The sequence below is a fragment of the Bombina bombina genome, chromosome 11 (genome assembly GCF_027579735.1).
Source record: "Bombina bombina isolate aBomBom1 chromosome 11, aBomBom1.pri, whole genome shotgun sequence".
Lineage (NCBI taxonomy): Eukaryota > Metazoa > Chordata > Amphibia > Anura > Bombinatoridae > Bombina > Bombina bombina.
The window spans coordinates 177,782,457-177,806,935 of record NC_069509.1 but is presented as its reverse complement, the minus strand read 5'-3'; the positions used below and the strand labels follow the sequence as shown (position 1 = coordinate 177,806,935).

General features: G+C 41.4%; 1 protein-coding gene across 1 annotated transcript in view; it reads left to right on the top strand.

Moving 5' to 3' along the window:
• The window catches only part of PARN (poly(A)-specific ribonuclease), a 250,366-nt gene that overhangs the window by 164,972 nt on the left and 60,915 nt on the right, over nucleotides 1-24,479 (top strand). Inside the window, exon 22 of the mRNA XM_053694700.1 lies at nucleotides 17,325-17,514. Coding sequence (XP_053550675.1) covers nucleotides 17,325-17,514 — 190 coding nt within the window. The remainder of the gene's footprint in view (nucleotides 1-17,324; nucleotides 17,515-24,479) is intronic.

The window sequence follows — 24,479 nt, the reverse complement described above, 5'->3', positions numbered from 1 at the left end:
GTAAAAGGCCATATTCGTATTACTTTCTCACATTACTGAAAATAAGAACGTTTGCTGGAAGTGTTTAACCGTTTTTTTCTACATATTGGTGATAAAACTTTATTGGGGCCCAGTTTTTTCCACATGGCTGGCTAGATTTTGCCTAGGGATAGTTTTTTATGGCCCTCACTGTGAGTACAAGTTGGGAGGGGCCTAATTTCAGGCCTAAATCGTGCAGTAGTTTTTGCAGCTTGAGACTGCCAGCTTCCCTGAAGGAGTACCCTGAACACTTAGGACCTCTACAAAGGTTTTTTGTGCCTTCAAAAGTCGTTGTATGGGCAGGTAGGGCCACAACAGAGCTGTGGCAGTTTGTTGTGACTGTTAAAAAACGTTTATCGTTTTTTTGATCCGGTTTTGAAACTAAGGGGTTAATCATCCATTTGCAAGTGGGTGCAATGCTCTTAGTCTATTATACACACTGTAAAAATTTCTTAAGATTTACTGCTTTTTATCACTGTTTTTCAATTTCTGACAAAAATTTTCTCTTAAAGGCACAGTACTGTTTTTTTTGTTTTGCTTGTTTACATTTATTAAAGTGTTTTCCAAGCTTGCTGGTCTCATTGCTAGTCTGTTTAAACATGTCTGACATAGAGGAAACTCCTTGTTCATTATGTTTAGAAGCCATGGTGGAACCCCCTCTTAGAATGTGTACCAAATGTACTGATTTCACTTTAAGTTATAAAGATCATATTCTGTCTTTAAAAGATTTATCACCAGAGGAAATTGACAAGGGGGAAGTTATGCTGACTAACTCGCCCCACGTGTCAGAACCTTTGACTCCCGCTCAACTTTACAAGACATGGCGGCAGTTAGGGATCATACCCTTACAGCGGTATTGTCCAAACTACCAGGGTTACAAGGAAAGCGAGACAGCTCTGGGACTAGAAAAAATACAGAGCTCTGACGCTTTAGTAGCTATGTCTGATATCCCCTCACAATATGCAGAAGCTGAGGCAGGAGAGCTTCTTTCTGTGGGTGATTTTTCTGACTCAGGGAAGATGCTTCAACCTGATTCTGATATGTCTACATTAAAATTTTAAGCTTGAACACCTCCGCGTGTTGCTCAGGGAGGTTTTAGCTACTCTGGATGACTGTGACACCATTATAGTGCCAGAGAAATTGTGTAGATTGGATAAATACTATGCAGTGCCTGTTTACACTGATGTTTTTCCAATACCTAAAAGGTTTTCAGAAATTATTACTAAGGAATGGGATAGACAAGATGTACCGTTCTCTCCCCCTCCTATTTTTAAGAATATGTTTCCAATAGATGCCACTACACGGGACTTATGGCAAACGGTCCCTAAGGTGGAGGGAGTAGTTTCTACCCTAGCTAAGCGTACAACTATTCCCGTCGACGACAGTTGCGCTTTCCTAGATCCAATGGATAAAAAGTTAGAGGGTTACCTTAAGAAAATGTTTATTCAACAAGGTTTTATTCTCCAGCCTCTTGCATGCATTGCCCCGGTCACTGCTGCTGCAGCCTTCTGGTTTGAGTCTCTGGAAGAGGCCTTACAGGTAGAAACTCCATTGGATGATATACTTGACAAGCTTAAAGCGCTTAAGCTAGCCAATTCATTTGTTTGACGCCGTTGTTCATTTAACCAAACTAACGGCTAAGAACTCAGGTTTTGCTATATAGGCGCGTAGGGCGCTATGGCTCAAATCCTGGTCAGCTGACGTTACTTCAAAGTCTAAGCTTCTCAACATTCCCTTCAAGGGGCAGACCCTATTCGGGCCTGGACTGAAGGAGATCATTTCTGATATTACTGGAGGAAAAGGTCATGCTCTTCCTCAGGATCGGTTTAATAAATTAAGGACCAAACAAACTAATTTTCGTGCCTTTCGAAACTTAAGACGAGCGCGGCATCAACTCCCTCTAATGCAAAACAAGAGGGAAATTTTGCCTAGTCCAAGCCGGTCTGGAGACCTAACCAGGCCTGGAACAAAGGTAAGCAGGCCAAGAAGCCTGCTGCTGCCTCTAAGACAGCATGAAAGATCAGTCCCCGATCCGGTAACGGATCTAGTAGGGGGCAGACTTTCTCTCTTCGCCCAGGCTTGGGCAAGAGATGTCCAGGATCCCTGGGCGTTGGAAATTGTGTCCCAGGGATATCTTCTGGACTTCAAAGCTTCTTCCCCAAAAGGAAGATTTCACCTCTCACAATTATCTGCAGACCAGATAGAGAGAGGCATTCTTACATTGTGTTCAAGACCACCTAGTTATGGGAGTGATCCACCCAGTTCCAAAGGAGGAACAGGGGCAAGGCTTCTATTCAAATCTGTTTGTGGTTCCCAAGAAAGAGGGAACCTTCAGACCAATCTTAGATCTCAAGATCCTAAACAAATTTCTCGGGGTCCCATCTTTCAAGATGGAGACTATTCGAACCATCCTACCTATGATCCAGGAGGGTCAATACGTGACTACCGTGGACTTAAAGGATGCTTATCTTCACATTCCGATACACAAAGATAATCGGTTTCTCAGGTTCGCCTTCCTAGACAGGCATTACCAGTTTGTGGCTCTTCCCTTTGGGTTAGCTACGGCACCAAGAATCTTTACAAAGATTCTGGGGTCTCTTCTGGCGGTCCTAAGGCCGCGGGGCATAGCAGTAGCCCCTTACTTAGATGACATTCTGATACAGGCGTCAAATTTCCAAATTGCCAAGTCCCATACGGACATTGTTCTGGCATTCCTGAGGTCTCATGGGTGGAAAGTGAATGAAAAGAAGAGTTCTCTATCCCCTCTCACAAGAGTTTCCTTCCTGGGAACTCTGTCAGGTAAATCCTCATTTCTACAGAATCTATCAGAGGACAGCTTGTCAAAACTTCTAAATTCCTGCCGTTTTATTATACTTCTCGCCCTTCGGTGGCTCAGTGTATGGAAGTAATCGGCTTAATGGTAGCGGCAATGGACATAGTTCCGTTTGCCCGCCTACATCTCAGACCGCTGCAACTCTGCATGCTCAGTCAGTGCAATGAGGATTACACAGATTTGTCCCCTCTACTAAATCTGGATCAAGAGACCAGGGATTCTCTTCTCTGGTGGCTATCTCGGGTCCATCTGTCCAAAGGTATGACCTTCCGCAGGCCAGATTGGACAGTAGTAACAACAGATGCCAGCCTTCTGGGCTGGGGTGCAGTCTGGAACTCTCTGAAGACTCAGGGGTCGTGGACTCAGGAGGAGGCACTCCTTCCAATAAACATTCTGGAACTAAGAGCGATATTCAATGCTCTTCAGGCTTGGCCTCAGCTAGCGGCAGTGAGGTTCATCAGATTTCAGTCGGACAACATCACGACTGTTGCTTACATCAACCATCAAGGGGGAACAAGGAGTTCCCTAGCGATGTTGGAGGTTTCAAAGATAATTCAATGGGCTGAGATTCACTCTTGCCATCTATCAGCTATCCATATCCCAGGAGTAGAGAACTGGGAGGCAGATTTTCTAAGTCGTCAGACTTTTCATCCAGGGGAGTGGGAGCTCCATCCGGAGGTGTTTGCACAGTTGATTCAACATTGGGGCAAACCAGAACTGGATCTCATGGCGTCTCGCCAAAATGCCAAGCTTCCTTGTTACGGATCCAGGTCCAGGGATCCCAAGGCAGCGCTGATAGATGCTCTAGCAGTGCCTTGGTCCTTCAACCTGGCTTATGTGTTTCCACCGTTTCCTCTGCTCCCTCGTCTGATTGCCAAGATCAAACAGGAGAGAGCATCGGTAATTTTGATAGCACCTGCATGGCCACGCAGGACTTGGTATGCAGATCTGGTGGACATGTCATCCTTTCCACCATGGACTCTGCCTCTGAGGCAGGACCTTCTACTTCAGGGTCCTTTCAACCATCCAAATCTAATTTCTCTGCAGCTGACTGCTTGGAGATTGAACGCTTGATTTTATCAAAGCGTGGTTTCTGTCGGTCATTGATACCTTAACACAGGCGCGAAAGCCTGTCACCAGAAAAATCTATCATAAGATATGGTGTAAATATCTTCAGTGGTGTGAATCCAAGGGTTACTCATGGAGTAAGGTCAGGATTCCTAGGATATTATCTTTTCTCCAAGAAGGATTGGTGAAGGGTTTGTCAGCAAGTTCCTTAAAGGGACAGATTTCTGCTCTGTCTATTCTTTTGCACAAGCGTCTAGCTGAGGTTCCAGACGTGCAGGTGTTTTGTCAGGCTTTAGTAAGAATTAAGCCTGTGTTTAAACCTGTTGCTCCGCCTTGGAGTTTAAATTTATTTCTTAAGGTTCTTCAAGGGGTTCCGTTTGAACCTTTGCATTCCATAGATATTAAGCTCTTATCTTGGAAAGTTTTTTGTTTTTAGTAGCTATCTCCTCGGCTCGAAGAGTTTCGGAGTTATCTGCTTTACAATGTGATTCTCCTTATCTCATTTTTCATTCCGATAAGGTAGTGTTACGTACCAAACCTGGTTTTCTACCTAAGGTGGTATCAAATAAAAATATGAATCAGGAGATTGTTGTACCGTCACTGTGTCCTAATCCTTCAAAGAAGGAACGTCTATTACACAATCTGGACGTGGTTCGTGCTTTAAAGTTTTATTTACAAGCTACTAAAGATTTTCGTCAAACATCTGCATTGTTGTCTATTCTGGACAGAGGAGAGGCCAAAAGGCTTCGGCAACTTCTCTTTCTTTTTGGCTAAGGAGTATAATATGCTTAGCTTATGAGACTGCTGGCCAGCAGCCTCCTGAAAGGATTACAGCTCATTCTACTAGAGCAGTAGCTTCCACATGGGCTTTTAAGAATGAGGCTTCTGTTGAACAGATTTGTTAGGCGGCGACTTGGTCTTCGCTTCATACTTTTTCAAAATTCTATAAATTTGATACTTTTGCTTCTTCGGAGGCTATTTTTGGGAGAAAGGTCTTGCAGGCAGTGGTGCCTTCCGTTTAAGCACCTGCCTTGTCCCTCCCTTCATCCGTGTCCTATAGCTTTGGTATTGGTATCCCACAAGTAATGGATGATCCGTGGACTGGATACACCTTACAAGAGAAAACAAAATTTATGCTTACCTGATAAATTTATTTCTCTTGTGGTGTATCCAGTCCACGGCCCGCCCTGTCATTTTAAGGCAGGTGTTTTTTATTTTTAAACTACAGTCACCACTGCACCCTATGGTTTCTCCTTTCTCTTGCTTGTCTTCGGTCGAATGACTGGTAGTGGCAGTTAGATGAGGAGCTATACAGACAGCTCTGCTGTGGGTGATCCTCTTGCAGCTTCCTGTTGGGAAGGATAATTTCCCACAAGTAATGGATGATCCGTGGACTGGATACACCACAAGAGAAATAAATTTATCAGGTAAGCATAAATTTTGTTTTTTCTAATAGAGGGTTAACTGTCCTTTCCTTGTGGTACAATCTCAAGGTACATGATAAAACACATATATGCTAAAATTGTGAGTTATAACGTTTTAAAGCAGTTTTGGGAGAAATTGTACGCTTTTTTTTACTCTTAAAGGCGCAGTACGGTTTTTCAGATGTTTTTTTCGCTAAATAAAGTGTTTTCAAGACTTGTGGTTATTACTAGCCTGTTCAACATGTCTGACATTGAAGAAAGTTAATGCTCTATGTGTTTAGAAGCCATTGTGGAACCCCCACTTACATTGTGTCCCTCATGTACTGAAAGGGCCTTACATTGCAAAGAACATATTTTAAGTGATAAAAGTATGTCTAAGGATGATTCTCAGTCTGAAGAGAATCAGGTTATGCCATCCAATTCTCCCCAAGTATCACAACCTTTAACGCCCATTCAAGCAATGCCAAGTACTTCTAGTGCGTCTAATTCTTTTACCCTACAAGATATGGCTGCAGTTATGTCTACTACCCTTACAAAGGTATTATCTAAACTGCCAGGTTTACAGGGTAAGCGCAGTAGGTCAGTTATTAGAGTAAATGCTGAGCCCTCTGATGCTTTATTGGCCATCTCCGATGTACCCTCTGTGTTCAGAGTTGGGGGCAGGGGAATTGCTGTCTGAGGGAGAGCTTTCAGATTCGGACGTGATGTCCTCTAAATTTAAGCTTGAACACCTCCGCCTGTTACTCCGGGAGGTTTTAGCGACTCTGGATGATTGTGATCCTATTGTAACACCACCAGAGAAATTGTGTAAGATGGATAAATATCTAGAGGTTCCTACTTGCACTGTTTTTCCAGTCCCTAAAAGAATTTCGGACATTGTTACTAAGGAATGGGATAGACCACGCATTCCGTTCTCTCCCCCTCCTACTTTTAAGAAAATGTTTCCCATATCTGACACCATTTGGGATTCCTTCCAAACGGTCCCTAAGGTGGAGGGAGCTATTTCTACTCTAGCTAAGCGTACAACTATACCTATTGAGGACAGTTGTGCTTTCAAAGATCCTATGGATAAAAAAATTAGAGGGTCTTCTAAAGATTGTTTATTCATCAGGGTTTTCTTCTACAACCTATTGCGTGCATTGTTCCAGTTACTACTGCAGCAGCTTTCTGGTTCGAGGCTCTAGAGGAGTCTCTTAAGCTTGAGACCCCATTAGATGATATTTTGGATAGAATTAAGGCTCTCAAGCTAGCTAATTCTTTTATTACTGATGCCGCTTTTCAAATGGCTAAATTAGCGGCTAAAAATGCAGGCTTTGCCATTTTAGCGCGTAGAGCGTTATGGCTTAAGTCTTGGTCTGCTGATGTGTCATCAAAATCTAAACTTTTAGCTATTCCTTTTAAAGGTAAGACCCTATTCGAGCCGGAACTAAAGGAAATAATTTCCGACATTACTGGAGGTAAAGGTCATGCCCTTCCTCAGGACAAGACTGTTAAAATGAGGGCTAAACAAAATAATTTTTGTTCTTTTCGAAACTTTAAAGGTGGACCCTCTACCTCCTCCTCCGCCACAAAGCAGGAGGGGAATTTTGCACAATCAAAGTCAGTCTGGAGACCTAACCAGACCTGGAGTAAGGGTAAACAGGCTAAGAAGCCTGCTGCTACTACCAAGACCGCATGAAGGGGCAGCCCCCGATCCGGGACCGGATCTAGTAGGGGGTAGACTTTCTCTCTTCGCTCAGGCTTGGGCAAGGGACGTTCAGGATCCCTGGGCATTAGAAATTGTGACCCAGGGGTATCGACTAGAATTCAAGGATTTTCTCCCAAGAGGGAGATTTCATCTTTCACGTTTGTCTGTAGACCAGACAAAAAGAGGCGTTCTTACGCTATGTAGAAGACCTATATACCATGGGTGTAATCTGACCAGTTCCAAAACTAGAACAGGGGCAGGGGTTTTACTCAAACCTGTTCTTGGTTCCCAAAAAAGAGGGAACCTTCAGATCGATTTTAGACCGCAAATGTCTAAACAAATTTCTCAGAGTCCCATTGTTCAAGATGGAGACCATACGAACAATTTTACCGATGATCCAGGAGGTCAATATATGACCACCGTGGACTTGAAGGACACGTATCTTCACATTCCTATCCACAAAGATCACCAGTTTCTCAGGTTCGCCTTCCTGGACAAAAACTACCAGTGTTTGGCCCTCCCTTTCAGGTTGGCCACAGGTCCCAGAATCTTCACAAAGGTGCTAGGGTCCCTTCTGGCGGTTCTAAGGCATAGCAGTGGCGCCATATCTGGACGATATTTTGATTCAGGCGTCAACTTACCATCTGGCCAAATCTCACACGGACATAGTGTTGGCTTTTCTAAGAACTCACAGTTGGAAGGTGAATATAGAAAAGAGTTCACTAGTTCCACTGACAAGTTCCATTCCTGGGAACTCTGATAGACTCGGTAGACATGAAAATATTTCTGACAAGGTCCGAAAGTTAAAGATTCTAAATACTTGCCAAGCACTTAAGTCCATTCCTCTGCCATCAGTGGCTCAGTGTATGCAGGTCATTGGATTAATGGTAGCGGCACTGGACATCGTTCCGTTTGCACGCTTTCATCTCAGGCCACTGCAGCTGTGCATGCTCAGACAGTGGAATGGGGATTATGCCAATTTATCTCCTCAGATGAATCTGGATCAAGAGACAAGAGACTCTCTCTTCTTTGGTGGTTGTCACAGGATCATCTGTCCCAGGGTCTGTGCTTCCGCAGACCAGCATGGGTTATAGTGACGGACTTTCTATGTCGTCAGACTTTTCATCCGGGGGAGTGGGAGCTCCATCCGGAGGTGTTTGCGGCATTGATCCATCAATGGGGCACACCGGAATTGGATCTGATGGCATCTCGTCAGAATGCCAAACTTCCTTGTTACGGGTCCAGATCAAGGGATCCCCAAGCCGTACTGATAGATGCTCTAGCTGTACCTTGGTCGTTCAACCTGGCTTATGTGTTTCCTCCATTTCCTCTCCTACCTTGTCTGATTGCAAGAATCAAACAGAAGAGGGCTTCAGTAATCCTGATGGCGCCTGCGTGGCCACGCACGACTTGGTATGCAGATCTAGTGGACATGTCATCTCTGCCACTGAGACAGGACCTTCTCATCCAAGGTCCGTTCCAACATCCAATCTCCAGGCAGTCAGCTGCAGAGAATTTAGATTTGAACTCTTGATTTTATCTAAGCAGGGATTCTCTGAGTCGGTCATTGATATTTTGATTCAGGCTCGAAAGCCTGTCACTAGGAAAATTTACCATAAGATATGGCTTAAATATCTTTATTGGTGCGAATCCAAGGGCTACTCATGGAGTAGGGTTAGGATTCCTAGGATTTTGTCCTTTCTCCAAGAAGGATTGGAGAAGGGATTATCAGCTAGTTCCTTAAAGGGACAAATTTCTGCTTTGTAAATTTTTACTACACAAGCGTCTGGCGGATATCCCAGACGTTCAGTCTTTTTTGTCAGGCTTTAATCAGAATCAAGCCTGTGTTTAAACCTATTGCTCCGCCATGGAGTTTAAATTTAGTTCTCAATGTTCTTCAAGGGGTTCCATTTGAACCCATGCATTCCATGGATATAAAGCTTCTATCTTGGAAAGTTTTGTTTTTAGTTGGTATCTCTTCTGCTCGAAGAGTTTCTGAGCTTTCTGCGTTACAATGTTATTCGCCTTATCTTATATTCCATTCTGATAAGGTGGTTTTGCGTACTAAACCTGGATTCCTTCCTAAGGTTGTTTCAAATATGAATATTAATCAGGAAATTGTTGTTCCTTCCTTGTGTCCTAATCCTTCGTCTAAGAAGGAATGTCTGTCACATAACCTGGACGTGGTTCGTGCCTTGAAGTTTTACTTATAAGCGTCAAAGGATTTCCGTCAAACATCTTCTCAATTCATTGTTTATTCTGGAAAGCATAGGGGTCAAAAAGCTACGGCTACCTTTCTTTTTGGCTGAGAAGCGTCATCTGCCTGGCAAAAAAAACAAACAATGCTTCTGTTGAACAGATTTGTAAGGCTGCGACTTGGTCCTCCCTTCATACCTTTTCCAAATTTTACAAATTTGATACTTTTGCTTCTTCTGAGGCTATTTTTGGGAGAAAAGTTCTTCAAGCAGTGGTGCCTTCCGTTTAGGCATCTGTCTTGTCCCTCCCGTTCATCCGTGTCCTGTTGCTTTGGTATTGTATCCCACAAGTAAGGATGAATCAGTGGACTCGTCGTATCTAGTAGAAGAAAAGGAAATTTATGCTTACCTGATAAATTTATTTCTTCTACGCTACGAGTCCACGGCCCTCCCTGTCATTTTAGACAGATTATATTTTTGTTTTCAAACTTCAGTCACCTCTGCACCTTTTTTAGTTTCTCTTTTTTCTTCCTATACCTTCGGTCGAATGACTGGGGGGTGGAGTCAAGGGAGGAGCTATATAGACAGCTCTGCTGTGGTGCTCTTTGCCACTTCCTGTTAGCAGGAGGATAATATCCCACAAGTAAAGGATGAATCCGTGGACTTGTCGTATCGTAGAAGAAATCAATTTATCAGGTAAGCATAAATTTCCTTTTCTTGCATATCAAATAAAGATACCAAGAGAATGAAGAAAATTTGATAATAGGAGTAAATTAGAAAGTTGCTTAAAATTGCATGCTCCATCTGAATCGTGTAAGAAAAAAATTGGGTTCAGTGTCCCTTTTTAATAAAGAGACACTTCTTTATGAACAGTCTGGTTTGTATCTCCTGCGTTAAGTTTAATTCCTCCCCTTATATTAGACTGCTTCCATATTGCTGGAGCACTTGGCGTCTCACCAATAGCCTCTCCCCAGTGCTTCCAGTAAGGCTGACCACTAACACCACAGCCAGCTCAGACAAAGCTTGCTTATCCCTTGTCTGCCCACTACCCTTGATTCTTAACCGGGCACTCAGCCAGTTTTTATGGTCATTGTACATTTCAGTGTGGGCTGGTGCATTGTCTTACTGTAAAGTACAATCGTCTGCATCATATACAAGGGAAACAATTTTTTTTATAGGTATTTAGATTAACTGTAGAACCTAAACATTTGTCTTTAAGATGAAATACTGTGTTTTTTTGTTTTATTTAAAAGCATACCTGCGTATGTGAGCTAGTTGTTTGGTGGCTGCACACATGGTGGGGCATTATGAAGTTGCTCATGAGGGGCTGTAAAATTCTTTGCAATATTTGAACATTTTCTGTTTATAAACTAGTCGATAAGCCTGCCCAGAGGGCAGTCTATTTTTTAAACTACAGATGTAGAAACAACGTATTTTGTAACTACTTTTATATAAAAATTTAAGCTACAGGTGTAGCAATTAAATCATTTTAATAGACTACTGTCTTAAATATATAAAAAATATTTTCTATATAATAAACTACAGATATAGACACACTCTAATTGAACAAACTACTGTCTTAAATAAATACAAACTTTCTTCTCTTTAAATTATATCTACTTTAAGTATATTTCCCACAACACAAATAACTATTTAAATAACTAAGTACCCTAACACCCTCTAACCTAACACCCCCTTAAATTAACCCAAATTAACTAAACTAATTCTAAAGTTACAAAAAATAAAAGCCTAACATTACAGAAAATAAAAATCAAATTACCAAATTTAACAAAATTAAACCTAATCCCTATGAAAATAAGACACCCCAAAATAAAAACACCCCCTACTCTAAGAATAAACTACCAGTAGCCCTTAAAAGGGCTTTTTGCAGGGCATTGCCCGAAGATAATCAGCCGTTTTACAAAAAATATACAAAGTCCCACCTAACAAACCCCCCACCCCCTAAAATAAAACAACCTAACACTATTAAAACATTAACTACCCATTGGCCTGAAAAGGGCATTTGTTTGGGCATTGCCCTTAAAAGGGCATTTAGCGCTTTTACTGCCCATCCCTTCCCTAATCTAAAAACAACCCCCCCCCCCCAAAAAAAAAAACCTTAAAAAAAATCCTAAGTCTAAACCCCAGATTGGTACTCACGGTTCCTGAAGTCTGGCGGAGAAGGTCCTATTCCAGGCGGTGAAGTCTTCTTCCAAGCGCAACCTCTTCTTCTTCCAGGAACATCCTGCGTGGAGCCAATAGGATGAGCTACTCAAATCCTATTGGCTGTTTAAATTAGCCATTAGGATGAGAGCAAGTGAAATTCTATATAAAATTTCACTTGCTCTCATCCTATTGGCTAATTTAAACAGCCAATAGGATTTGAGAATCTCATCCTATTGGATTATTTGAATTGGATGAATCAAATCAGCCAATAGGAATTCAAGGGAAACCATCTTTAATCACGTACCTTGAATTCACTATTCAGTGTACGTCTGAGATCGTATGAAGAGGATCCTCCACGCTCCATGGCTCCGTGGTCGGCGTTCTTTAGCTCTGCAGTCTTGAGCACCACTCTGCGTAGGATGTTCCTGGAAGAAGAGATTGCGCTTGGAAGAAGACTTCACCGCCTGGAAAAGAACCTTCTCCGCCGGACTTCAGGAACCGTGAGTACCAACCTGGGGATTAGATCTAGTATATTTTTTTTAAGGGTTTTTTTTTTTTGGGGGGGGGGGATTTATTTAGATTAGGTATGGGCAGTAAAAGAGCTAAATGCCCTTTTCAAGGGCAATGCCCAAACAAATGCCCTTTTCAGGGTAGTTTAGTTTTTTTTTAGTGTTAGGTTCTTTTATTTTGGGGGGGTGGGGGGTTTAATGTTAGGTGAGACTTTGTATATTTTTGTAAAAGAGCTGATTATCTTGGGGAAATGCCCTGCAAAAAAAGCCCTTTTTAAGGGCTACTGGTAGTTTATTCTTAGAGTAGGGGGTGTTTTTATTTTGCGGGGTCTTTTTTATTTTCATAGGGATTAGGTTTAATTTTGTTAAATTTGGTTGATTTTTTTTATTTTCTGTAATGTTAGCCTTTTTTTTTATTTTTGTAAACTTATTACTTTATTTTTAGTAACTTTAGAATGTATTAGTTTAGGTAATTTGCGTTTATTTAATGGGGTGTAAGGTTAGGGCACTTAGTTATTTAGATATTTGCGTTTTTTGGTGGTTTAAAGGGTTAAGTTAATTCGGTTTATTGCAATGTGGGAGTTTATTTGGTTTAGGGGTTAATAGGGAAATTAGGTATATAGCAATGTGTGGGTTTTACTGTTTAGGAGTTAATACTTTGTAGGATTTTTTTTATTTTTTGTTATTTCGTGTGGGCCGTTGAAAAAAAAAAAAAAAAAACTTGATGCGGGCGGTTTTTTGTTGGTTTGTTTTTTTTAAATACTTTAATGTGTGCGATTAGTTGTTGCTTTTGTAATGCTTTGCCTTCGTTGCATCCACTGGGATGCAGCTTACTCTGCATCCTGGTCTTCGCTGCATCCAGATGAATTATTTTGTCCTTGCGCTGCCAACATTCCATTGAGGATGCGTGCGCAACTGCCGACGGCGACGGACATTACAAACGCAATTATAGTGTAGATGTTGCTTAAGCTATCCAGAGCACAAATCATTTAATCATTGGGGGAGGGAAATTATATTAACTAATTTTCTTAAAAGGACATTACAATTTATCATTTTATATTACTATGTCAGTTTTTTAAATTTAAAAACTCTGCTATATACTTTCATTGTTTGTTTTGTCCCCTTTTCTTGTAATTCTATTCTGAAATTTTTCAGTTCCTGTTAGAAAAAGTGCAGATCACTTATATTCCTCACAGCCATTGGCTGCACACTCTAGTGACCTATTTATTACTCTTAATTGGTCACAGCAGAGAAGGTAACCTAAGTTACAACATGGCAGCTTCCATTGTTTTATAGACACTAAACCTTTACATTTATTTTGTTCAGACCATGAAATTAACACGTAGATGTATTTTTTTTTTAGACTCATCTTTCCTTTGAATGCATCATTCTATCTAGCATTTATTTAGTGTTTAATGTCCCTTTTAATATTGGCTTAAATTGTTAGCTGGGTGGTCAGTGAAACTGACCAGGGGGTGTGCCAATTGAACAGCTAGCAGAACACATCTGAAGAGCCAAATGCTAAGTTCTCCCCAGGACCTACCAGTAAAGCATTGCTGCTTTGAATCTAAATTGCTAGAGAGAGGTCAAAACTGAAATGTTCTACACTTTGAATTGGGACAACCCAATAACAAGGCGGCACATAGATTATATCAAGAAATGGCAATAGTTAAATAGGTTGGTGCATTTCAATACAGACAAAGGAAGCAATGTGGATGCATTGTCTGTATTTAAAGAGATTTTCTATGATTCTTAATAAAGCTTGAAATTGTGCTTCATCCCGCCATATATAGGGTGTGTTATTGCCCACATTGCTTCCTTTGTCTTTGTATTGAAGTTAAAATGTAAATGCACCCAGGCATATTTCAAACTGAAGCATTTTTACAATAACTTTCTAGAAGCATTTTTGCTAATTAAAGTATATTTTTTGTTTCATAAAGTTGAGTCCATAACCCATTACTCCTGGGAATTATACCAATGACCACTAGGAGGAGGAGATCCCAAAACTCTGAGCCCTTAAAACCCCTCCCACCTTAGGAAACTTGAATTTGCAGGAGGAAGGTGAAGGGAGTTGCTTCAGGTGCTTGAAAGAAGGTTGCTCAGACTATTTAAGTCCCAGTTTTCCCCTCAGAGCTCTTGTTTGTACAGAGGGATATCTTTAGAGTATGGGTAATGGCACAAGAATGCCATTTGGGAGTTAGTCGTGGGCCTGCCACAGGCATCACAGGGACTTGTCCCTAGCCACCTCCTGTTGGTTCCACATTCTACTATATATATATATATATATATATATATATATATATATATATATATATATATATATATATATATATATATATATATATATATATATATATATATATATTCTATGCTGTCATGCGTACAACACTGGATTTTAGACCATCTTCTAGCTTGGTTGCCTTTTTTTCTGCTTCTAAGTAGGGTCAGAAGGCTACTGCCATTTTGTCCTCCTTGGTTGACGCTTTTGATTCATAAGGCTTACTTGGAGGCAAGTTAGTCTCCTAAACTGATTACTGCCTCTTCTATCAGATCAGTTGCTTCTTCTTGGGAATTTAAAAATAAGGCATTTGTGGGATTAAATTTGCAAGGCAGCTAGCTACATGGTCTTCCTTACATACTTTATTTCTAAATTCTACCAAATTTATGTTTTTGCTTCTACTGAGAGTTTGATAAAAAGTCCTTCAGGAAGCTTTCTGGGCATTTTCTTTAAATGCAGAAAAAAGTATAAACAAATTTAAATAAATCATCCAATGTAGAAAATACACGCATTAAACTAAAGCTAGAAAAACTATTTTCATATGAAAATTGCACCTCTGTCTCCCGAAGAGTAAAAGGGGAACCAAATGTAGACTTCTTGCACACATGCCCTAGATGCAACTACACCTCACTGACAAGGCCCAAAAAGTCTTAAATGTACGTCTGGAGCTTGTGGTTTTCTCAGAGGAGAATTGCCTGGTATTTCAGGGCTGGACTGGCATTATTGGGCAGGATCAGACTGATATGCTACAGGATATTCTCTGTGAAAGGCGTGGTGTGTGTGTGAGGAGGTGTTCTGGTGACAGTTCCAGCATGATGTACCTTCTTTTCTGGCTTGGCTATATGTTAGACTAGTTTCAAGGGCCTCTGGGAGTTTTGGGATCTTTGCTGCCTCCTAGTGGTTAGGAGAATAATTACCAGGAGTAATGTATTGTCACTCACCACCATGAATGACATTAAAGGGACAGTCTACATCAGAATTTTTATTTTAAAAGATAGATAATCCCTTTATTACCCATTCCCCAGTTTTGCATACCAGCACAGTTATAATATATACTTTTAACCTCTGTGATTATCTTGTATCTAAGCCTCTGCAAACTGCCCCTTTTTTCAGTTCTTTTGACAGACTTGCAGTCTAGCCAATCAGTGCCTGCTCCCAGATAACTTCACGTGCACGAGCAGTGCTATCTATATGAAATACGTGAACTAACACCCTCTAGTGGTGAAAAACTGTTAAAATGCAATCTGAAAAGAGGTGGGCTTCAAGGTCTAAGAAATTAGCATATGAACCTCCTAGGTTAAGCTTTCAACTAAAAATACCAAGAGAACAAAGCAAAATTGGTGATAAAAGTAAATTGGAAAATTGTTTAAAATTGCATGCTCTATCTGAATCATGAAAGTTTATTTTGGCCTAGACTGTCCCTTTAACCCTTAAGTGACGGGGTGAAAGTGCCTACATCGGAACACCTGTTCAGATGTAGACAAATTGAAACTACGCGATCGTGCATAGATTTCAATTATTGGATCGCATCTGGGGGGCGTCCCTACAACCCTAGGAACGCCCTCCAGACCGCGATCAAGTTCTAGAAGCACAGAAGGCTTCAGGACAGCCGTTATGACGTTCTATTCATAACGGCTTTAAAGCCCAGTGTAATTATGACAGAATAGAACGGCATAACGGAGTTAAAAGGTTAATTTCAGATAAGCATATATTGCGTTTTACTCTCTTCTAAAGAGAATATTTAAAAATGTATGTTCTTTTTTTTCACCAACGTTTTATCAAGCATTGTTCCAATCAGCCAGTGAACAGTAACATATTTATACAAAATGTACTGTTAAGCTTTTAACAGCTTTTAGTTAACCATTCCATGTTAGTTTGTATGCATGTTAATACATTAAATGGGACAATGTATATATATATATTTTTTTTTTTTTATATATACAGGTGGCCCTCGTTTTAAAACTATTCAATTTACACCGTTTCAGAATAACAACCTTTTTTTCCAGTAATGTGACTGCTATTGAAAAGCATTGAGAAGCAGTGCATTTATTAAAATAGCCAGTAGGTGGAGCTGTCCACTTGTGTTTCAGCAAAGCCAAGCAAGCTGAACTTAATCAGTTTAACCAGCCCTGAGTTATTGAGCATATTTCAAAGGAACAATATCTTCCTGTCTATAAATCAGTCCAGATTGAAATGCATAGAAAGAACCATTTGTAGAAAAATGCAAGTGAAGTCTTGTTGTGTTAGGTTTATAATGCTGTTTAGCAAATGTTTTTGTTCATTTAACTTAGTTTTATTATATATTCTGTGTTTGATTATTTTATTAGGTTTATAATGCTGTTTAGCATTTAAAGTCTTAATTTCAAAGCTTTAAAAATAATGTATTAGGTGTTACTTATGACAATTTTGAGAGGGGCCTGGAACCTAACTCCCTCACTTCCCATTGACTTACATTATAAACTGGGTTTCAATTTACGGTTTCGATTTACAACCATTCCTTCTGGAACCTAACCCCGGCGTAAACTGAGGGCTACCTGTATATATATATATAGATAGATAGATAGATATAGATAGAAAGTAAACACCTTTAAATTACAAGACATTTCTGTTTTGTTGCTATAGAATAACATCAGACAAGTGAAAACAAATTAACATCCTTTTTACTCCAATTATTTATAAATAGCCAAACCCCCCCTACTATTTGCCTTATTTGAAGGAGCCAATCTGGGGTTTATTTGGCAGACAACAAGGATAGCTATTGTCATAATGTTAGTAGATGCAGTTAACTTAAAAGCCAATTGTAGATAAATGTTGCATTTCTGGGAGTTAGAAATTGCTAAATTTGTAGAGCTAAATTGCATAAAATGAGGGGAAAATAATGAAAGTATATTGCAAGGTTGTTTCATTATACATAACTAAACATGTTGTATACATCCTCCAGATGTTTCAGAACTAAATTTCCCATGATGCTGGACTTCAGAGTGCATAAGCATCATGGGTAATGTAGTTCTGAAACATCAGAAGTGCCAAGGTTCCCCATCCCTGCTTTAAAATATAAATTAGTTTTTTTTGTTTCTGTTTTTTTGTTGTTGTTTTAGTGAATTTGTTTGAAATGTTTAATCCATTTTTTTTTTTTAACCTGTCAGCTGTAAATACCAGCAAGTATGCTGAAAGCTACCGGATCCAGACTTATGCTGAATATATGGAGAAAAAGAATGAAGAGAACCGAGCGAAGAGAAAATGGTCAGATGATGGGTGGAGGGATTTGGAAAGGAAGAGGTTAAAAACACAGTACTCCTCATATGTTCCACAAAACAGGGACTTTTATGTAACCAGGTACTTTACCACTTGAATAAAGGGTTTTTCTATATACCAGTATATTGAATCGTTATGTTTTGTCAAGGGATTTTAACATACATTTATTGGTGATTTGACATTTTTAACTTGGTGAGGGAAAAAAAACTGCACCACTCCCATACTCTACAATGATCTGCATATGTGTGGCATCTTTGCTACACACATCGGGTCCCTCACTTAGAAGTATCCGAAAGATGCAAAGAACATGCAAACATATAATTTCCATAATCTAAAGTGGCCCCATGTTTTGGACATGGCTGAGTAGGGTTTAGGCAATACTCATTTTGTGAAACCTAAGGGGGAAACAAAAAAATGCATGAGTGAGGTCTGTGTGGAATTAGAGTGCACTGCTCTTAGTAAACCAGTGGACAAGCCACTACTGTATACACCAATAATATTTTCTTTCATAAAGGTGGTTAGAGTCCATGAGCCATTACCCCTTTGAAATACTGCTACTGACTAGGAGAAGGCAAAGATTCCCAAAACTCAGCCATTAAACCTCTCCCACCTTACTGAAAACTATTCTCATCTTTGCCTCCACGGAGGAAGGTGAAGAATGAAAGTGGTCCAGATGTTGAGGGGACCTTAGATGGGTTTGAGGCCCAGTTTTCCCCTTTAGAGAGCTACTGTTGGATAGAGGGACGCTATGGGAGAATAAGGTAGTGGTATAATTACACCCAGTTGGAGTTGGTCAAAGGCCTGTCATGGCTGGTCCCTAGCCTATACATAGATATTTTGCTGGAAGCAGTAATTTTCTGCAAGTGTTAAGTTTAGTAGTGTGGTGCCTAATAGGTGAGCATGGGGACTTATTTTGTAGGCACTCGCTTGGCTTATAGCACTGCTTTTCAAATCTGCCCTCAAGCCATATTTTCAGGATTACCTTGGCTGAGTGCATGTAAAATAATGGTTTACTAATCAGCTGGTTATTTCCCCTGTGCTCTAGTTCAGTTATTTTCAAAATCTGACTTGGTAGGGAGGCCCGTGGACAGGTTTGAAAACCAGTGCCCTATAGGCTATTAGTTGGTACACTTGGGGTTGTACAACATAGCAGGGGACTGACAAGCATTTTTATATTCTATTGGGCTTTAGGGATTCCTTATAGCATTCTACACCCTATATGCATTTTTAGCTGTCGGATTTTGTAGCACGTTATTGTACTCTCCACTGGTATTTATGCTCATCTTATATTTATTTTTTTCCCTTCTATTGGCAGTGAGTCCTCGATCATTCAGAACCTATGGGAAAATACTATTCCTGGCCACCAGGAGGAGGCAAAGACACCCCAAGCAAGACTATAAAAATCCCTCCCACTACCCCTACCCTCCAGTGCTCTGTAACAAAGAAAATAAGTTTATTATGGATTGGCTCTGGAGAGCCATGGATTATATATCCATATCATTTTTTTTTTTTTAAAGCGTATTGGTGTTTATATTACTGGTAGACACTGGGTTTCTCATGGCTCTTTCCAGTCTAATTTATCCCCTGTCTGATAATGCAGAGGGTTTCACACTGGCATTTTGTCTAATAGAGGTGTAAGTCTTGTCCCTGTATTTTCATAACCCCATTTGAAAGGTGGCACTTTTTGTCGCTGGTTTGCTGGAGGACCCGAAAGGGCAGAGATCTGCTTTGGCATGTTGGTATGCAGGACTCTGGCAAGCGTTTGTACTTATACCGCCTTTATAAGACCTGGGTATAGTTACAAATAGGTGATCATTTAGGGGCTGCAAACTTTGCTGGTTACCCAGTCAGGCTTATGGGGTTAATTCAGACTGGAAGCTTCATCTGTTCCAGGCTGTTGTGGTTGAGTGGCGACATCGCTCTCCGCCATGGGCAGCGTTTTCGCACCATTTCTGATTCAAATCCACTGCGCAATAGTCTGGTGGGAGAGTTGCATCAACGTGACTCTGATGGTCCAGAGTTGGTAAGACGCTCTGAACTAAGTTTCAAGGGGGCAGTTGCATGTTGGGACTGATTATACCGCTGTTCTGTTCATGATATCCGATTCAATAGCAATGGCTGACTCCATGGAGAGACTAGTGGAACCTTCTTCGGTGGGATCCATTACCAATAGAGGTTTACTCTGTAGAATAGTGTATGTGAACCAGACACAACTTTGCTCTTCCTACCTCACTTATGTACTGAGATCATACTCTGGAGGCCCAGACAGACCACGGTTGAGGCCCCTTGTGCTTAGTCTATAGTAGATCCTACTAGGAATCCTCAGCCCTCAAATTATTGGTATATCCCTATCCAGCGTACGTGGTTACTCTAGGGCAGTGTTTCCCAACTCCTGTCCTCAGGACCCTTAACAGGCCACATATATTTATTATATCTTAACTAGAGCACAGGTGAACTGATTTTATTTCACCTGTGCTCTAGTTAAGATATAATGAATGTGGCCTGTTTAGGGTCCTGAAGACTGGATTTAGGAAACACTGCTCTAGGGCTTGGTATGGAGAGGTACTAAACTACAGCGAGACTGTAGACAACCTTATGGCCGTATCTGGGCGGATGTGTCGGATGCGCTAAATGATAACCAGATATCATCAGGGACTAGCTTGGGGGAGATAGAATACTCTTTCTCCAGTTGGTAACCCAGGTGTGGCAACAGAGGCCATGACTGACAATTCTGGGCGGCCTTCTGAGAGGGACAGTTTCCTTTGCCCCTCAGGAGGGAGAGTCAGCGCTCACTGTGGTAGGGGATGCCCAGCTTTGATGCACAGAAGTTCTAGATCTTACTAGAGAGGTTCTTGGCTAACCTGCAGGTCCGGGTGACTATGCTGTCCGTGGACGGTTAAGTTCTTAGTGCAGAATCAGTGTCTGTCCCTAGGTGGAGGGTTAGATATTTTCCCTGTTTTACCCATTAAGATAATTTCTAGGGAGAGGGAAGGGCCAGGATATTTTGTTTCTTTGGAAACTTTTCAGCAACTGTTTCCTGTTCTAGAGGAAGACAGATGTGGAACAGTGTCCCTTCCATAGATCTGTGTTCCCTACAAGACTTTTGCATGTCCCGAGTCAAAAGAACTCTTCCTTAGAGGGGGGTTTGGAGGAGTATCTCAGGGTGCTGTCTCTTCAGTCTGGAGCCTTGTTTCAGCCGGCAGTGGGTATCGCTGCTTTCTCAGAAGCAACCAAGTCCTGGTGTGATCTGATGGCGAGTAGAATAAAGTTGGCTCCCTTGGAGGAGGTCCAGGACCAGTACTGCTTTCTGGGTTTAGCGAATGCTTATGTCAGGGAAGCTATCCTGCAGATTGTTCTCTTCAATGATAGGATTTCTGGCATTGTGGCCTTGGCTAGACAAGCTCTGTGGATTGTTTTGCAACTGGGGGATAACGCACCTGAGTCTGGTCTTTTATTCTTGCTTATCAGGTGCAGGGCCTTGTTTAGTCGGACCTTGAGTGTTCCCATTGCTCCAGGCAAGGGTGAAAGTGGTGTTTCCCTTGGGCAGGGCCTGGAGGTAGATCTAAGGAGAGGTGCAGACTCGCATTGGTCTGTATTTCCATAGGAATTCTGGAAAGTCGCCGGGTAGCTTGGAAAGTTGTCCTGAGGCTAATAGTCGGTGTGAGAGGGTCGGCTCTGACTTGGCGTCAAGCCGTGTGGGGGCATACTTTTTTTTTTTTTTTTTATAAAAAAGGATAGGTGTTGGACATTATCCATCAGGGCCACATAATTTGTTTTAAGTCTCGTCCCCCAAGGGATAGTTTAAGGGTTCCAGAGGGTACCATAAGAAGGGAGTCTCCCTTCCGTTGCATGGAAGATCTTATTGATATCGGAGCTATATTCTCCGTTCCCCCACCTGAGAGGTTTTTACTCTCTCCTCTACATAGTCCCCAAAAGAGAGGGAGGTTTCCGTCCTCTTTTGGACTGGAAGGATTTTAGCAGAACCATAAAAGTTCCTATCTTTAATTTGGAATTGTTAATGTCCTTCTCCAGTGGGATTCGCTACTGCTCCTCGTGTCCTCACCAAGGTGTTGGGAGCTCTTTTGGCTATTCATCTCCAGGGGATTGCAGTAGCTTCTTACCTAGAGAATATTTTGTTTCAGGCTCTCCTTGCGGATGGCTCAACACACTGAGTTCTCTCACTTCTCCGGGCGCATGGTTGGAAGATCAACCTGGAGAAGAGCTCCCTTGCATCATATGAGGGTTTGCTTTTGGGGAACGGTCATAGATTCTGTCGGCATGTTCACTGCTTCTGTCGCATGTACTTTAGTCAGTAGCACAATGCATATAGGTGGTAGATCGCATCATGGCTACATCTGATGCTATACCATTTGCTTGGTTTAAGCTGCGTCTCCTTCAGTTGTGCATGCTTAGACAGTGGAATGGGGATCATTTAGAAATGTCACAGGTTGTCTATCTGGATGACCAAACGAGGGAGAGTCTTAACTGGTGGCTACCCTACTTGGCAGTTCGTTTAGGACTTGGTTTCCATTGTCCTTCCTGGGTCATTATCTGTGGATGTGAGTCAGTCTTGCTGGGTTGCCTTTTGTGGTTCTCTTAAAGCAGAAGGTTCTCGGGGCCAAGAGGAAGTGTCTCTTCCTATCAATATTCTGGAGTTGTTAGTTACAATGCACTCTTAGAGTGGCCTCATTTGCCTTCTCAGTTTAGCCAATTCCATTTGGACAGCATTATGACAGTAGAGGTGTCAAAAGGCCATTAGCAATGCAGGTGTCTCGCATCCTTCTGTGAGCGGAAAGAACTGTTAACTTTTAGCTTTGCACATCCCAGTGGTGGAGCATTAAGAAATAGATTTGTTGAAAAGTCAAACTATTCATTTGGATGAGTGGTCTTTAAATCAGGTGTTCCTGGAAATTAAATGCTGGGGTGTTCTAGACATGGATTTGATGGCTTCCTGCTTCAATGCCAAGCTTCCGTAGTATGGTGTTAGGACTAGAAATCCTAAAGGGGAGCTAGTGGTTGTGGTTCCATGGAACTGTAATTTAGCTTATCTGTTTCCTCCTATTCTCAGAGTGGTGGCTGGTATCAAACGAGAAGGAATTCCAACTATTTTGATTGCTCCTGTGTGGCTGTGCAGGTTTTGGTATGCTGACTTAGAGAGAATGTCATCTGCTCCTCCTTGGTGACTACCCCTTTGCCAGAATGTGTTGTCCCAAGCTCCATTTCTTTTATTGGGATTTTAAAACTCTGCAGTTTGAGAGATTAAATGGTTGAGAGATGTGCTCTACCTAAATGTTTCTCCCTTTTCAGGAGGCTGGCCTGTTTCTGGTTCGTTGCACTAAGTTCGGTGTTATCTATCTTTGTGTGGATTGTTGACTCCACGTCTATTCTCCTGTCTTCAGGGGGTTCTGGAGATGGACCGGTAGGTCTGTGTTCGAGGTTCTTTTTTTTTACCTTTACGGTGTGGTTGGCTACTTTGCCAGTTTTGTTTGCATTTTGCCCAGTTCTGTTTGTATTTTTCCCTAATTTGATTTTAGTTTTATTCTTGAGGTTTTATAAAGTTTGTTTGAGCTTTTGTTTTTGAGTCTGTCTTTGTGGAGACGGTGTTAGTTTGCGCTCTCTGCCCTTTTCTGGTGGGATAAATCTCCTCCTTGTGGTTGAGTCTTTTCGGAGAGACTTATGGGGAGACTGTCATGGCTTCTTTGTTTGCAGTCTTTGGTTTGGGCCTTCAGGTTCAGATCTCATTTGAGTGGTTGAGCAGTTTTTGTACTATAGCCCTTTATATAATCGTAATGTTCCTATGTTTTTCTGGTCTTAATGAGATATATTTCTGGATGAAATGGGAGATGGTGCTTTCTAATTGGGACTGCCTTTTTTCTTCCCGCCTGAACATAGTGATCTCCGCAGCTTGGGTTTTGGTTTCCTGTAGGTTATGAATGTTCTCATGGACTTTCACTGCCCACTACAAATAGAAGGAAAACTAAAATTCTTACCTGATAATTTAATTTCCTTCTTGACAGTGAGCCCACAACCCCCGTCCTATTATATTCTTTGTAGTAGCGGCAGTTCTTTTGCACCTTCTGTACCCCTTGTATCTCTCTTCACTTTTCCTTATCCTCGGCTGAACTATTGGAGGGTAGGGGAAGTGGGAGCGATTTTTAGTCTTGTTTGGGGTGTCTCTGCCTCCTCCTGGCGGCCAGTAATAGTATCTCTCATAGGTTATGAATGTTCTTGTGGACTCATTGCCAAGAAGGAAATTAAATAATCAGGTAAGAATAATTTTAGTTTTATGCTTTACCTGATTAATTCATTTTTTTTTTATGGTGGGTAGAGTCCACAAGCCCCCACTTTTTTTTTTTTTCCTCCCCCCTGCTCCTGTTATGGCTTATTCCTTTTTCCTGCCTCACTTGCTTGGCTATACATTAGACTAAGGTAGGTGTGAGGTAGGAGGGGTTTTAAAGAGCTCTTGGGGTTTGGGAATCTTTGCTGCCTCCTAGTGGTAGAGAAGAGTAATTCCTAAATAATGGATCGTGGACTCTCCCCACCATAAAAGAAATTAATTTATCTGGTAAGCATGTTTTCCATCTAATACAAGGAGTCCACTGCTTCATTACTTGTGGGATACAGAACCTGGCCACCAGGAGGAGGCAAAGACACCCCAGCCAAAGGCTTAAATACCACCCCACTCCCCTCATCCCCCAGTCATTCTTTGCCTTCCATCACAGGAGGATGGCAGAAGTGTCGGAAGATTTCTGAGTAGTCTCTTATGGAGGGTAGTACTCTTTGGAATAGGACTGGAGTTTTAATTTGTCTTGTCAGCCTCTCAGTGAGAGCATTGACCAATGTTAGTGTCTGGAGATGCAGGGAGAGTCTCTGCAAAACCATCTAGACTCGTATTAACAGCTCCTTAAGCAATCAGTGACGCGTTTCACTGCCTGCTTTCTTTACTCAAGTCCATGTCTGGAGCGATGCTACACACTGTCAAACTTGAGAGGCCGTGTTCCTGTTCCACGGCGTTGATTCTGGTAAGAGTTTCATTTTTTATTTCT